This window comes from Geotrypetes seraphini, chromosome 2, assembly GCF_902459505.1.
Source record: "Geotrypetes seraphini chromosome 2, aGeoSer1.1, whole genome shotgun sequence".
NCBI lineage: Eukaryota > Metazoa > Chordata > Amphibia > Gymnophiona > Dermophiidae > Geotrypetes > Geotrypetes seraphini.
The window spans coordinates 58,410,945-58,428,153 of record NC_047085.1 but is presented as its reverse complement, the minus strand read 5'-3'; the positions used below and the strand labels follow the sequence as shown (position 1 = coordinate 58,428,153).

General features: G+C 42.3%; 1 protein-coding gene across 5 annotated transcripts in view; it reads right to left on the bottom strand.

Moving 5' to 3' along the window:
- ANGPT1 (angiopoietin 1) overlaps positions 1–17,209 on the bottom strand; it is a 493,112-nt gene that overhangs the window by 169,680 nt on the left and 306,223 nt on the right. For 3 of the 5 annotated variants that reach the window (XM_033934816.1, XM_033934815.1, XM_033934817.1), the window contains exons 2-3: positions 10,985–11,140; positions 6,672–6,793 (exon numbers count right to left, since the gene is read on the bottom strand). In XM_033934816.1, the coding sequence (XP_033790707.1) occupies positions 6,672–6,793; positions 10,985–11,140 (278 nt within the window). Of the gene's footprint in view, positions 1–6,671; positions 6,794–7,646; positions 7,697–7,735; positions 7,807–10,984; positions 11,141–17,209 lie in introns of those variants that run through there. The other 2 variants (XM_033934819.1, XM_033934818.1) reach the window with 2 other exon arrangements.

Here is a 17,209-nt window from a genome sequence, read left to right as displayed (position 1 = left end):
CCAAACCAAAAACGTCAAACGAAGAAAATTGTATGACAACCTACTGGCCACCAGAGCAGCGAAACTGGACAGACAACTCACCAATCTGCTGATTTTGACCACAGACTACAAAACCTTCAAAAAAGAAACAAAAACCCTACTCTTCAAAAAATACATAAAACCAATATAACACAACCAGACATGCCCCAAACTCCTTCTACAATACTATCTACTTCTTATGTAAACCACCTTGAACCTCAAGGTAAAGGCAGAATAGAAATCACTAATGTAATGTAATGAATGGCCCGCGCTGCTCCCGACACTCATAGGAACTCTATGAGCGTCAGGAGCAGCGCGGGCCATTCAGCATGGCTCACCGCACTACAAACTTCTAGTGGAGTTTGATAGAAGTCCCTTGTCTTTATCAGACTCAAAAATCAAATGTCACCAGGAGTGTAGATCTTATACTCTCTTCCTCTCTAGATGTTTCCTATAACTGAGTGGCATTCAAACTGTTAATGGATAAATCTCCCTGAACCTGAGGTTGTCGTTTTTTCCCCGGCACGTAGCAAACACTGGTGAATGGAGGCCCAGCTTCCTTTGGAGCCCCCAGAACTTCCATCAGATATCTCTTAAGCAGTTCAATGGGAGCTATAGTCTTGGATTGAGGAAAGTTGACAAAATGTAGATTCAACCTACGGGTATAATTCTCCATTTTCTCCACTTTATTTCTCAATCCCACTAACCCCTGACTATAAATCAGTGTGTTAGATTTACATTCTTTCAGATCTTGTTGAGCTTCCTCCATTTTTTTCTCTCACTCAATGTTTTTTGCTTCCTGAGTGATAATTCTGGTCTTAACATCTTGCAAAGAATTATCCACCAAAACTTTGTTGCCAATGAAAATTTTCTCCAAGCGCGCAACAGCGTCCCAGATGGAATCTGGTGACATAAGAAGGTTTGACCATAGGTGTGACGCTGTGCTCACCAGTATTCTGGTGCTGGCCATATTTCGCGGTCCAGGAGCTCTCTCAGGGCTGTGAACCACCCACAGCACCTTCGGGCTCCAAGAGGAGCTCAGACTCGGCTCCCATAATGGTGTCCCACACATCAGCGTCTCCTTTTGCGCTCCGAACACTCCCCTCTGGTGACGCGCAATCCGCAGCGTTACTCTCTCCCTGCGGGCTGCTCGGCATGCAACTCAATGCCTGGATCTCCTCCAGGCTCAGTGTAACACTGAGCGCGGGTAGGGCCAGATTTTGAAAAGCCGTCCGGACCCCTGGACATGTCCTCAAAAGGAGGACATGTCCGGGAAAATCCAGACATCTAGTAACCCTAGGCTTACTGAAACATGCACCCACTCTGAAACAGCTGTACAACCTCGCCTTAGTCTACAACAGTGTGGTCTGGATCAACAAACCACTCATGTACAATAACTTGCAAATAAAATGTATCTGAATCAAGCACTCCTTCCTTCAGAATGATTGCAAGTTTAACCTGAGGGTCAGTGTGTGGCTTCTTCTATACCGGCAGTCTCAAGGCGGGGAAGAGGCGTCTCCACACAGAGTACTCCTGCTGAGACTTCCTTCTGACTTACATCCTGACAAACTAAAGGCATCATTTCTCTGCTTTAAAAAGGATTCGTGGCCGCAGTAGCAACTCTTCTACCAGTTAATAATTTGAAAGTAGCTCATGTTATGTTGTCACATGTTCATAAGTAAAAGCATTCACAGGAAACTACTAGGATCATTTATGACTTGATAATGGTGATGAGCAACCTCCCTCACTTCAGCTCATAAATAGGAAGGTAGAATCAAATGCTTTTCTCACAACAGTTTAATATTAAATAACTTGAAACATAATGTCATCCCATGGCTTAAGCTCTAGCACTGCATACCGTACCATGGAGGACTGGAAGAGGTGTGGCCAAGGTGCACCACAGAGAGAATGTGCTGAAGTCCAGGAAGGGAAGATGACTGCCATGATGAATAATAATTGGTATGAGAGGAAGTGGTGCTCAAACTCTCAGACTGGCAAAGATTCTGGTACACATGATGTTATCAATAGAGATCAATAAGGAAGAAAACTGGGACGAGAAGAGAAAAAAAAAATACAAATGACATCTGAATCTGTTTTTAGAGCTATGATCACTAGCCAAGTGGTTAACTGTGTGATATAAGTTGTTTAACATAGAAACATGATGGCAGATAAATGTCAAATGGCCCATCTAGTCTGCCCATCAACAGAATCCACTATCTCCTCCTCTCCCTAAGAGATCCCAAGTACCTGTCCTACTCTTTCTTGAATTCAGACAGTCTTTGTCTCCATCACCTCTACCGAGAGGAGACTATTCTATGTAACTACCACTCCTTCTGTTAAAAATAAAAAAGTATTTCCTGAGCCTATCATCTCTTAGTCTTAACTTCATCCTATGACCTCTCATTCCGGAGCTTCCTTTCATATGACGGCTTTCCCACATGTGAAACATGTATACTAAGCTTGGAAGCCCTCCAGTCATGGACCCATGCTTGGGGACTTCCAAAACCTAGACAAACTGCCAGGTTTTGGAAATCTCCCTGGGCACACACAGTCCTCTAATAAGAAGACATGTCCAGGTTTTCCCGGAAATCTGGTATACTTATCTGCACATAATTCCAAGTTCAACATAATTTCACTGTTTCCTGGCAAGTTATTTCAAAAGCAAATAACGGGACCATTTTAGTAAAGCTTAGGATGCGTTAATGGACAAAGGCGCTCATTAAATGATGTGCATCCTATTTTATACCTATGGGCTACTGGCTTTACTAAAAGGGCCCCAGTATAACACAAGACTTAGCATACAAAAGAGTAAACATTTTGCCAAATTAAATATAACCCATACCGTATTTATCATAGTTAACATCAATCTTTCATGTTATTCTATGTGTACTACATGTCTTTTAATACTTTCTCCCAGTACAAAGCTAGACTATTTTGCTATAACATTGAATTGAGGGTATGTATGAGATGCTTATTCGTTTGGGTTAAAAAAGGTCATGCTTGGTATTCCTGCCTTTTATGGACAGCGTTGTTATGAAGGGAACGCTTATATTTGGCGGTACTGTTAATATTTTATTATTATAACTGGTGCATAGCACTTACAAGATAGTGGATATCAAATTTGAAAAACAAATATAAAAATAATATGCACGTTTTGCAAAGAGAATCAAAACATAATTTACATAGCCAGGATACACATAAGTACATGCACACATTTCCTTCAAAAATAAGCCCTCAGAAAACCCCTCAAAGTTGGACCTGTTATGTATGTACCAAGTCTTTGTCAATTTAAATGCATACTTCAGAAAATCCACAAGTATTCATGGAAACACAAACGCAACCTCAGTCTAGGAAACCATCTGTTAACCATGGGTGAAAGCAGTGGTGTAGTAAGGGGGGGGGAAGTGGGGCAGACTTCCCCAGGTGCCATCTTGGTGGGGAAACCGGCACCTCTCCCCCCCCCCCCCCCCACACACACACCATGCTCATGCCCTCCCTTTCCTCCTTACATCTTAACATTTTTGCCAGCATGAGCAACTTCTCCGGCCTGTTGCTCACACCAGCCTGGCTCCCCTCTGATATTACTTCCTGGTTGCAGGGCCAGGAAGTGATGTCAGAGGGAAAGCCTACGCCGACATAAGCAGCAGGCTGGAAAAGATGCTCACGCTGGTAGAGATTTTAAAGAGGTTTTGGGGGGAAGGGAGGGCATGAGTGTGAAATAGGTGGCAGGGAAGGGGTGGGGACATGGAAGGAGTGGGGGAACCACTCCCCAGGCACTTCCTACCCTTGCTATGCCACTTGGTGAAAGTATGCTCTCAATGACATTTTGTGTATTCTTTTAGGTATAGGTTTATTTAGTTTTCTAGCCCATCCTCCCAGGGTAGCCCAGAACGGATTACATGAATACATCCATATTTATCTTGACAAACAAATAACAAATTATGGGCTTCTTTTACAAAGCCCCGGTAGAGGTTTCTACCGTGATCTAGCAAAGTAAATGCTCTGCCATTCATAGTAATTCTGTATGTGTCAGTGTTTACCTTGCTGGCCCATAGTAGAAACTTCTGCTGCAGCTTTGTAAAAGCCCACAATACCATCATAATAAATCTAAATTTAAATTTCACATTCTTATAAAAATTAAAATCTAATGTACTACGTCTAGGTAATTTATATTTACAATACTTCTAAACAATGAACTCAGCCACTTATCTAGAAACTAAACAAATATGTTTTAACAGTTCTTCGGAAAAATAAAATTGTCTAGCTATCCGATGCAAGAAGGGAGCTGGTTCCATAACTTACCCCCTTTTTTATGAGACTGCGATAGCAGTTTCTAGCGCGGGGAGCCGCGCTGAATGGCCTGCGCTGCTCCCGACGCTCATAGGAACTCAATGAGCTTTGGGAGCAGTGCGGGCCATTCAGCGCAGCTCCCAGCACTAGAAACTGCTATCGCAGTTTCATAAAAGGAGGCCTTAGTTATAAACTGGGAGTAGGCTCATTTACGAGCACACTCCAAATGAAGTCTTTTCATAGAGGGGAAGCAGAAACGTTTCTCTTGCTGTAAACTCAAAGACCGCTTAAAACTCAGGAAATTTCAAAACAAGCTGATTCCTCACATAAGCTACTGTTTTATGCACACAAATAGTTATGAAAAGTATCCTCTAAATCAGGGGTGTCCAACCTGCGGCCCGAGGGCCACATGCGGCCCAGTGAAGTATTTTGTGCGGCCCTGGTCAAGGGCGATGCAGTGTTTTCCTCTGCTGCCCCTGGGTGTTTACTGTTTTGCTGGCTCCCTCCTCTGTTTTGCTGCAGCGTTTGCGCATTTGTGTGGCCCCAGAAACATTTTTGTCGGACAATGTGGCCCAGGGAAGCCTAAAGGTTGGACACCTCTGCTCTAAATCTACATTATGGTTGAAAATAGTCATTAACAGTCATTATCATGTATCAATTATGAAGTGGGCTATTTCATTTTTCAGTAAATGGGTTTTGACAGCAGGAAAACAGGGCCACTATTAGGATGAGTTGGGCAAGTCAGCCAACAGCTACACAATAACTAGAAACTGAAAAGCTTTCTTTCCGACTGGATTGATTCCTCTAGAAAGCTCTCAAGACTTTGCCACCTATAATGTTACTGCACATGCACCAGTCAGTATTCAGCACTATTTAAACTTCAAGTTTCAAGTTTATTATAATTTCATATCCCGTTTATCAAATTTCTAAGCAGCGTAAAAAGGTATAATGATTAAAATATGAGGTAATACATACAAAACTCATTAACAAACATAAATTATCAGACAGTAGGTTGTGGGGGGGGGAATACAATAATTTATAGGATAGGAAAACATAGATTGTAAATACAATGGGGGGGAAATAATTTCATTTGTGTAGTTAGGAGTTATTAAGGGATTATAGATCAAAAGCATCTTTAAATAAAAAAAAGTTTTAAAATTAAGATTTGAATCTATCCAGAGAAGATTCCTCTCAAAGATGTGATGTCAGAGAGTTCCACAATAGGGGAGCAGTTACAGAGAAGATCGATTTGCGAGGGGTATCATAAATCATTTGACATAATGAAGGTATAACTAAAAGATTTTGATTATTTGATCGTAGTAGTCCAGATGAGTTATAGGGAATGAGCAATCTATCAATAAATGCTGGGGAGTGAACGGTTCTGGATTTGAATGTTTGAAGTAAAATTTATTCTGTGGGAAAGTGGTGACCAATGTGCATTAATCAAGAGCGGTGTCACATGGTCAAATTTTTTGGCCTTGAATAGGAGTTTAACCAACGAGAAATGGTGCTAACTTGTTAAATAGCGCATAACTGGCTAAGACCCTGATTTATCAAGCCATTGTAGAGCATTTTTGCTCTGACACTGATAGGAATTGAATGAGTGTCAGAGCATTTATCTCACTAGCCAGTGGTAAAGCGCTTTACTGCGGCTTGATAAAAGGGGCCTAAATGCAAATATTTGGCGACAGATAACCGATTATCTCCACTGAATATTTCCAGATAGTTTTTAAGAACATAAGAAGTTGCCTCCTCTGGGTCAGACCAGAGGTCCATCGCGCCCAGCAGTCTGCACCCGCAGTGGCCCATCAGGTTTTCTTGATTTAGCCCTATAGCCCCCTTATTTTTTTATCTATACATGTGATAATGGGCAATTTTCAGCACTGACCGGAAAAGTTTAGTGGCCAAATTAGGCTGTTAAAATATCTATGGCTGCTATAAACTTAACTGGGCAGTGCTGAATATTGATTTAGCTGGTTAAAGGCTCCTTTTACGAAGCCGCGTTAGCAGTTTTAGCGCACGCAGCTTTTTAGCGCATGCTAAACCCGCGCTATGCGGCTAGAACTAATGCCAGCTCAATGCGCGGCCGGCAGTTTAGCGCACGCTATTATGCGCGTTAAACCGCTAACGCAGCTTTGTAAAAGGAGCCCTAAGTTTATGCCAGCCAAAAATAAACCAGACATTCAGCGCCAGTCACCAAAAATGGCCCAGCATTGAATATCCGCAATCAGCGCCAACCATAGGAGTTAGCTGGCCTGTGTCCCATGGTCTGAATATTGTCCAGGCAATGCTCAATTCTACAGGGAAATGAAGAAGTGAAGCTTCTAATATAGTAAATGTATGCTGCAAATACATTCTCTTACCTGTTTTTCTCATGAATCTTCAGAATTTCTTGTGTTTGCTGAAACAGCTGCTTCTCCAGTTTGTAAGTAGATAAAGAATTTTCTAGCAGTTGAATTTCAAGCCGAGATGTTTGATTGAGAACCTTGAAACACACAGAGGAAAGAAAACTATTGATAGTCTGGCGTTCTCTTGGACTGAAGAATTTATATGACACATCACAAGGAATCAAGAGAGGCAAGAAAATAAGAGCCATATTCAGTAAAAGGCTGCTACCATGTTTCCATTCTCTAGCATATATTATCACATACTATCTAGCCAATATTCAAAATTATTTGGCCATCCGGAAATGGCCATTGTCTGATTAAATAATTTGTTTGTGGATATCTGGTCATTTTCAGAGGCACTTAACTGGCACTAGATGTTTTCCCCTGCAGGCACTGAAGGGACAAAAAAGGATGTTGTGGGGGGCCTCACAAATGTTATGTACATGTTCTATGGAGGCAGGGCATGATGGTGTGAGATTGTGTGGACCTTTTACAGCTTCTTAGGCAACCATGGGTACACTTTAAAAAAAAAAAAAAAATGTATTACCACATTTTGAGACATTTTTGAATGCCTTAGTCAAGGGCCAGTCTTGCATCTGTAAAATACATCACAGGCTCTATGATTTGCCTAAAGCGTCTATATGCTGACATCCATGATTTTTCTTAAATGGCTCTGTAAATGTAAACCGTTGTAGCTATATCACCCTACGAGGGTCAAGATAAGGAAATTGGGTCATTAGGGCATAGACAAGGGGTGGGTAAGCAGAGTGGGCAGACTTGATGGGCTGTAGCCCTTTTCTGCCGTCATCTTCTATGTTTCTATGTTTCTATGTGATCCATGATTTACAGTACACTTTAAAACACACCTTTTTCTCTACCGTAGCTCACAACCGATTGATTGCACCAAACAATTTGAAAGTTGTCAGACACCATTACTAAGGTTTGACGTACCACTTCCAGTATTGAAGATTCCTGTCTTTCCATTGGATGATGCTTGGCAGCAGCATTCACCGTATTTTTTTTTTTTTTTTTTTACACACCTCTTAAATAATGCAGATGCACTGGAATCCTCCTTGTTGGATGGATTTTGCTGCAAATCCAAGGTCCAGGTCTAAAAAGTGGGAGACAGACCTACACTTAAACTTGAGTTCTTATTGTGATCAATTGGTTTGTTCTCCCAAAAGACAAACTTCCCACCCCAAGCCAGAGCTTAAGACTCTTCTGGAATAAGGTCACATTTTTGAGACCACCCTTCAAGCAGTTCCAAGGTTGGCTTGGGTTCTCACATTACTCTTGAGCCTCTGGAAACCAGCCTGGCTCCCCTCTGATATTACTTCCTGGTTGCAGGGCCAGGAAGTGATGTCAGAGGGAAAGCCAACGCCGACATAAGTAGCAGGCTGGAAAAGATGCTCACACTGGTAGAGATTTTAAAGAGGTTTGGGGGGGAAGGGAGGGCATGAGTGTGAAATAGGTGGCAGGGAAGAGGTGGGGACATGGAAGGAGTGGGGGAACCACTCTCCAGGCACTTCCTACCCTTGCTACACCACTTGGTGAAAGTATGCTCTCAATGACATTTTGTGTATTCTTTTAGGTTTAGGTTTATTTAGTTTTCTAGCCCATCCTCCCAGGGTAGCCCAGAACGGATTACATGAATACATCCATTGTAGTTATATCACAGGAAAATGGTTTATCAAATGCATGACTCTTAGCTAATTTTAAAAAAGCCATTTTGAGGCCACATTTGCCATATGTGCTCTAAAATGACTTTATAATAATCACCTATAAACCCCTGTTTCTCCTGGATGCTAGCAAGGGGCACACAAAGTTATTTTATTTAGGTGAGACCAGAGCGGGAGCCAACTTCCATGGCTGGACTCCTCATCAAGCATGCACCAGACTTCCACTCGCTCTCCCAATGATGATAGATCACACCAGCAAGTTATTGGATTACTCAAACCTTTACTTCTCCTTGAAACACAGAAGAGGCAATAGTTTTGAACAGTAACAGCTTTTTTCAACAAATCCAAAGTATGTACAAAGTCCCACTTAGATGTACAAGGTGTGATAAAAAATATGGTGAATGTTAAAAAAAAAAAATGATTACAGTAAAATATATTACCATTAATCCCCCTCAAAATACTCCCTTTCACTTCAAACACACGCATCCCATCGTTCTTGTCACTTTCTGAAGCAGTTCTGGAAGTCCTTTCGTGAGTGCCTTTAGTTGTGCTGTTGTGGCTGCCTCAATGTCCTGAATCGATTCAAAACATTTACCTTTCATGGTCATTTTGACTTTGGGGAAAAGCCAGAAGTCACACGGTGCCAGATCCAATGAATAAGGTGGATGAGGACACACCATAATGTTATTTGACAGAAATTGCTGTACCAGAAGCAATGTGTAACACAGAACATTGTCATGATAGAGAATGAAAAGGTTTGACCATTTCTCACCTCATGTTCAAATCTGTTGTTAAAATGTTTTGAACAGAACCATAAGAGATGTTCAGATCCTCAGAAATTTCCCTAATAGTCAATCATCTGTTTGATCGAATCATTTTGCTTACTCTTTCAACATTCTGACCAAATAGAATCAAGAGTTACTGCCTGTGGTTTCTCCAGTGGCTTGAGGGGGGAGAAAGCTGCCAGATTTCCTTGGGCTAAATCCCCAGAGAGGAAACTCCGGGCTCCCTCGCCCTCCCCACCGCTGGTCCCCTCAGGTTCCATGCTCCCAAAGTGCAACGACTCCTGTCTTAGAGTCGGCATCGCTAGAGTCACTTCCAGGTCAATCTCAGATGCAGTATGTGCCATGCTCGATGTATTCGGCATGCCCTCCAGCAGCGTCTGCTCTTCCGATGTTTCACTGGGCTTTGGGGGCGTGTGCGATCCTCGCGGGCTCAGCGAAGGTTCGCCGTCCAAGCTGTGCTCTACCCCAATAACAGCAGCAGATACGCCTGATTAGTAGGGTTGGACTATAAACGCTGTTATTACAGTTTGTGGCGGAATTGAAGAGCCAGAGGTAGGTGGAGGAAAACCTCTCTGTTTTCCCCTTGTTTTAGGCATTGAAAAAGCTGTATTAGAGTAAAATTCAAAAACAAAGTTGCCATATGAAGGGGAGCTCTCAACCCTGTCTCTGCTCCCAGTTACTTCTATTAAAGCCGTTAGTTGTATTTTGCCTATGTATTTGGCACTAGTCCCAGGACAGATCCCTGGGGCACACCACTTTTTACCCTCCTCCACTGAGAGAAATGGCCATTTCATCTTTAAAGTGGGATATGAATCCATGTTTCTTGGGTCGTAGTCCACTGCATTAACCACTAGGCTGTCTTCCCTGCTCTGCTTAGTTATGTAAGTTCCAGCATTAAATATGGCTCGTGCCTGCATAAGTGCTGGTTGCTCCCCGATTTGTCCATGGACTGCTCCAACACTAACTGAACACTGCTGCAGTGGTCTGAGCTGATATCTAGCTGTATTGCTAGTTTAAGCACTGCTGAATATTTGTGGCTGGGACCCGGAGTATAGTTTAAGTAGTCAGGAGCCTCTCCTGCTGATTAAGCCATGTTAAATAAAGATTCCCTTCATGGTTACTTTACATAAAAGACAAATTCATGGCTCAACACATTTTAGACTCTGATCTTTGAATTAGGTATGAATTCTATGGAAAATGTTGATGATCAATTTATATCCCCAGTGTTATGCAGTATAACAGGCCTCATTTTGTATCGTAAATGAATTATCACAGAGATTACACATTTTTACGGCTTTGAATTAAATATATTGGGTCAGAACAGAAGGCTGTTTCTGCAAATGATACTCCCTGACAAGCAGGATTGTTAGGTTATACTACACTAATCAGATGGAGCGGCAAATCTTAGTTGCATGGCAGATAATAAATAAATGCTATTTCTCTACTCTTTGAGCTGTAAGAATTCCACAGGTGCGATATTTCTGAAATGAAAGAAACTCTTTCAGAGAAAATGCGGAAAGGAGCCCATAAATCAGTTCAATTTTAACCCAAAGCCATGCTACTTGACACACAATTTGCAAATGAAAGGAAAGTGCTGTTAGTTTCTTTCCCCGTGAATACAAGGTACCGTCAGTGTTCCCATCCTCTTTAAATCAAAGTTATTATTCATGATTGCGTCTAATTGTTGTTTCTATGTTACGTCGGTCCTGGCTACAAAATATGTGTCTGCGTGTACACGGTTGAATTCTGCTGTGCTTTTGCAATCAGGAATGAAAGAGACCGATGGATATCTTAGCGCGCTTGAATGTGGCCCTTGAGGATGTACCTGAGTTTCAACATCTGTAAGTTTTCTGGTTTGCTCGGCTGTCTGACTCAGTAGATTAGTTCCGATCTCAAGCATGGTGGCTGTATGGTTCTGCACTGCATTCTGCTGCATCTGGGCCATCTCAGACTTCATGTTATCCACTATGTAGTTCTCAAGCTGTAAGAAAATAAAAAAATGAAGTTGGTTTAGAAAGGAAACAGATTTTGACTGTTATCGTATAGTAGAGAGAGCATAAATTCTGAGAGCAATGTTTATGGACCTTTCAAAAGTTGAATGAGATATTTACTTAAGCCACTTAATTTACTTCAGCATAGCATGACTTGCTTTTCTCATGTTGTGATATATGCTTTTTCTACGTTCTCTGACATTTTCTAGTACTAATTTTTTCCTTTTTATTCTAGCCCAGGGGTAGGCAATTCCGGTCCTCGAGAGCCGGAGCCAGGTCAGATTTTCAGGATATCCACCATGAATATGTATGAGATGGATTTGCATGCACTGCCTCCTTGAGATGCAAATCTATTTCATGCTTATTTATTGTGGATATCCTGAAAACCTGACCTGGCTCCGGCTCTTGAGTACCGGAATTGTCCACCCCTGTTCTAGACAACCCAACAGAGTGTCGCCTAGTGTTTAGAGCAGCTGCCTTGGCACCCTGAGGTTACAACTTCAATCCCTGCCTGCTCCTTGTGACTTTGGGCAAGTCACTTAACTGAAAAAGAACAAAGGACCTATGTTCCAACAAAACTGGTAAGTCCAAAACAAAACAGAATGGAACAATAGTCTCTGGATGTGACAGGAACTGTTGATCAATAATAAAAAAAAAATATTCAAATAAAGTATCTAGGTAAAAAAACCCAAACAAAACATAACTAACTAATTGCTCAAAAAGGCGGTAACATATTTCAGACCTAACACAGTCTGTGTTTCGGCACCTTTGCCTTCATCAGGGGTCCTTTCTAAGGAAAGATGAAATAAAAATTAAAAAGAATAAAATCTGAAAGTAAGTGCAAAATGGTTCATTACTTGTGCGCTTTAATGAAACCAATGCGCAAAGATGAGAAATTGGAATTCAAGGATAATAGAGTTATGGTAATAGAAAATACGTCTGAATGTGACCAAGAAACTAAAATGAAACTACACCGAAAAGTGTGTGGCCTAAACTTGTGGGATGTAAGAAGAAAAAGAGTGATAGTGTATTTGCATATGATGTGTGCAAAATGATTATACAGATAAATGTTTAGAATAATGACATTTACGCACATATGTCTGCACATTCATACGTAACTGTCACAATTCTGCCTAAGTGATGTTCTGTAAATACCCACTTAACTTACAAAATGTGTGTTTGCAAGGAAGTGTACATAATGGCAAAGCATGAGCATGAGGAATTTCCTTATATGAAAGAATGTCTCCAAATGGTAGTACCGTAAAACTGCACTAGGGGTAATTGCAGCCATTTTGAAACCCAGTTGAGGCCTAGGTGGATGCAGGGGGTCCCTCTCCCACTTAGGTTCCACTGGATTAGGGTTGACAGATTTTCCAATTGGAAAATCCAGACCCCTAGACCCACCCCCCACTGCCTGCTCTTGTCCGGCAGGGAGGAAGTACACGCATGCGCGGACGCCACGCGCATGCATGTGTGTACGTGACATCATCATGTGGCATCCGCGCATGCATGGACTTCCTCCCTACCCGACACAGATTGAGGAGGCTTTTCAAGACCCAGACAGAGTGCCGGGTTTTGAAAAGCCGTCCCCAGACCCCCTCAAAAGGAAGACTTGTGTGGGGGAATCCGGACATCTGGTAACCCTACACTGGACCATTAATGGCGATGCCGGGTAGGTCCCAGAGGGTCGGGGAGGAGGGGGATGCATGTTTTGGTTTAGATGTTTTCTTCAGAGATGTTTTTTGGGATGGGGTAAGGTTTGTGTACAGAAGGATCAGACCTTTGGGGAGGTCTTGGGGATGACTGGATGTGTGGGTGGGATTTCGTTTTTGTACACCGCTCTGTTATTTCCTAAAGATGGACAGTATATTAAATAAAATTAAACCATAAACCATGTGGTGGGACCAGATATACACTTTCCCCTCCGCATTCGCAATGATAAGGGAACAGCATGGCAGCGAATACTGAAAAACCGCAAATAACTTTATGTATGTTATTCGTGGTTTTTCTGTAAAAAAAAAGATTAAAAAATGCGAATAACCTGACCTGCAAGTGTAGCGATTTGCTCCATACAACGCTGGGAGCATCGATTTCCTCTGTGCAATGCCGGGAGCTGCGATTTCCTGTGACATAAATTTGGGGGCAGAACCAGGGAACGAAAAACCACCAATAAGCGAAACCGCGGTTAACGAAACCACGAATACGGAGGGGGAGGTGTACAGGGGATTGGATGTGAGTGGTAGGATCAGATATGAGGGATGTCTCTGAGGGGTGAAGACTGAGAATGGGGGTGCCGTGGAGGGAGCACTGTTGCACCTCGATTGGCAGCAGTTATGCTAATTCTGCGCTTACTGTTTCCTCTTGAGATACTAGTGCACAGTACCAACCTGTGAGCTAGCTGTTACAGCTGACCATTTATCTGCTCACCAAAGTCATCCCTGCATTAGCCTAGTAAGGAGGAGAGGAGCGAGGGGGCGGTCTATCCCGGGTGCCATGTTGGTAGAGGTGCCAGCACCCCTCCTCCTCTCCACCCTACCTCTTCCCACTCCTCCCATCGCCAGAGATGAGGGTAGAGGAGGGTTGCCACCACCCTGGGCACCTCTCACCCTTGCTACGCCACTGCGTGCCTAGTTCTTGCCCAATCCCATGTTAAGCAGCTAGTGTGGGTTTTTCACTACTGTACTAGTGCAGAAGCCATTAGCTGAGGTTCACCCTAATGTCTGCCATGCGGAAGAACTTAGTAAGAGGGCCAAGAGGAAGAAATTGCTCTATGACTGAAGCTGTGAACATTTACGCCTGTTTGGAAGCAGGTGTAAATGTTCACATATAAGGTACAAGCTTACATATGTCTTTTATAAACTACATGCATAAATCACAACTTGAATTGACAGAAAATGTAAATTATTGCTTCTCAAAAAAATTCTCTAAAGATTCACACTTTCTCCTCAAATTAATAAAATCCTTAACAATTGTAATCTGTATAAATAAATAATTTTTTAAAAAAATTTCCTGTCTCAGTCTATAGGGCCTTTTTCTTCTTTATATATCAATTTAGTTTGATAATATTACTTTAATTGTCCGCTAAGTATACCTTGGATCCTTATTGTGGACTTGAGTTGAAGTTAAGCAATAATGATTTTCTTTTCATTGATGTTAGAGTGAATATATTATTGCCTTATTGGCTTACCTTTATCTTTCTGTACAAGTGATACTTAATTAGTAATTTGAAAATGATATATAAATAATAATAATAATAATAAAAACGATTGTACTCTGTAAAGCATGAGTTGCCATAATCATTTTTCCAGCTTTTCTACATTAGTCAAAGTATTCCAAGCCAAAGAATCATCAACCTTTTGTTTCAGCTTCTGAACTTTTTTTTTTTTAGTTCAAATCTATTTTATTAAGCAACAGTAAATACAACGGCAATAACAACCATGGGATACATTTTCATCAAACACCCGCGGAGGACTGGACTCTTATGTCCTCCCCAGACCCACCATACCCCCACCCCCCAACAAAGAAGCCCCTACCCCCACCCACCCCTCCCCATCCCCCCACAGATACAGATAAACTCGTAAGCAGGGAACAGCATAGACACCGCAAAGCACAGGTTCAGAGGTTTTTGTGCCAAGCATTTGTTTATTTTTTGTTAAATTATTAACCACATTATCTCACAATTAGTCTGCTTGGTCAGTCTATTACCTAATTCTTCAATCATCTGCCATATTACAACAAAGGTGATTTCAGTAGACTAACCCCCTCTTTTACTAAGGTGCGCAAACCGATTAACAAGCGCGCTAAAGCATCTTTAGACTAACATGCACGCGTTAGTGTTTAGCACGCGCTAAATTGATTAGCGAATGCTAATCGGTAACGCACTTTAGTAAAAGAGGGCCTTAGTCACAAGAAATTGAGACAATTCTGTCATTGGTACCAGTCCCAATACAGGGCTCCTTTTATTAAGCTGTGCTAGCGGTTTTAGCGCGTGCTAGACGCTAACGCCTCTATTGAGCTGGTGTTAGTTTTTCCATCTAGCGTGGGGGGGGGCACGCGCGCTAAAAATGCTAGCGCAGCTTAGTAAAAGGAGCCCACAGAGTCAAAAATTTGCTCACTCTCTTCTTTATTAGTGGCCATTACTCCCTGAAAGTTTTCATTCTCTGACTCTAGTTGCATACCAGGACTCCATAGGTGGGGGTCTGAGTTGTACCTCTCCTGCATGCTAAGGGGTAACTTCAAAACTTCTGGTTGGGAAACCCCACAAGCTGTCACCAGCAATCCAGAGAATTTCAGCTGCAGAGGAGATGCTCTAATGTCAGGGTTTGTTGGCATCCAACCCTATAGATCAGGGATCTCAAAGTCCCTCCTTGAGGGCCGCAATCCAGTCAGGTTTTCAGGATTTCCCCAATGAATATGCATTGAAAGCAGTGCATGCACATAGATCTCATGCATATTCATTGGGGAAATCCTGAAAACCCGACTGGATTCGGCCCTCAAGGAAGGACTTTGAGACCCCTGCTATAGATACAGGAAAACTCCCTCTATGCATTGGCATCTCAAGTGGGCTTGTTCCTAACTCATGCTGTGCTTTGGGTATTTTCCACCATGAATATTGGATCCTGGTCAGGACTCTGGTTCTTTTGAGTGGCAAGAAGCAACTCTTCCCCTGCATTTTGCCATGATAAGAAAATTAGAAATCTTCTCTTGAAAAGGAAACATTTGAAGACAGCCATGGAGGGGCATTTTCTTTTTTTAAAAAAAAATTCTTTATTCATTTTCAAAATTACATCAAGTGTTAAATATATTAATTCACATTAACAATAAATACATCACTTACAAACAATCATTGGTACATTACATAAATTTTTATCCCTTCCCCTTTCCCATTCCTCCCACCCATATATTTCATTATCATATAAAACATGCAATGATAAAATTCCCCCCTCCCTAAACCTTAAATTGTGGAGGGGCATTTTCGATAAGATGTCTAAGTCTAATTTGGATGTTTTGAGAAATCCATCCAGAAATCCAATAGAAAAAAATGTCCATTTTCAAAACAATCAGATGTCTATCTTTTATCTTTGAAAACGACTTATGTAGATGTTTTGGTACTTAGCACATATCTTTTTTGGCCATTTTCAAAAATAAAAACGTCCACATGAAAAAACGCACAAAAGCAAGTTTTGCAGGCATACCCAACTACCTTGTCTGATCACAGCAAGGGAATCCCCATCAGCTCAACCAGTTCTAGCGCAGTCATGCTGGCTCAGCTTATGGTGGATTCCCCTGCCAGGAGCAGCTAAATCAGCAGGGAGAAAAAAAAATGTGTCTCTCCCTCACACCCGCTGATCCCTTACACTCTTTCCCCCAGCATCCCTCCACATTCCTCATCTCCCCACATCCACCCCACAATCCCGGTACCTTCAGATGACAAATCGGCAGGAGGGAAGCCCACTCCCTCCTGCCTATAGGGCCGTGTCCTCAGAATGACAGGCCTTACCCATCTCAATGCATCTTGGAAGGGGCTTAAGGCCCTGATTGGCTGATATTTAGCACTGACCAGTTAAATACACTTCTCCCTCGGTATTTGCCAGACCGCGAAGTGTGAAAAACCGCAAATAACTTCTCGTCCGGCTCTGAACCACCTCCGCCTTCCCCCCGGCATTCCGGCCTTACCTGGTGGTCTAGCAGGCTTTCAGGGCAGGAGCAAACTTCCTACGCTCCTGCCCCGTGCAGATCGCCAATAGGAAATGACTGCCGAGACTATTGGCGATCTACACGGGGCAGGAGCGTAGGAAGATCGCTTCTGCCCTGAAAGCCCGCTAGACCACCAGGTAAGGAGTAATCTATAGCATTACTAGACATTTTAAGTCCTGTAGGGAGGCGGGAAGGCCCTAAACTATGATTTTTTTTTTCTTCCCCCCCAAAAAAAAAAACAAATCGCAGATAATCGAAACCGCGAATAGGGAAGGGGAAGTGTAGTGCTTAGCATGCTAAATGTGAATATTCAGTGTGAGATAAATAGATTCATGTGAAACTTCACGGAAATAGACACTAAT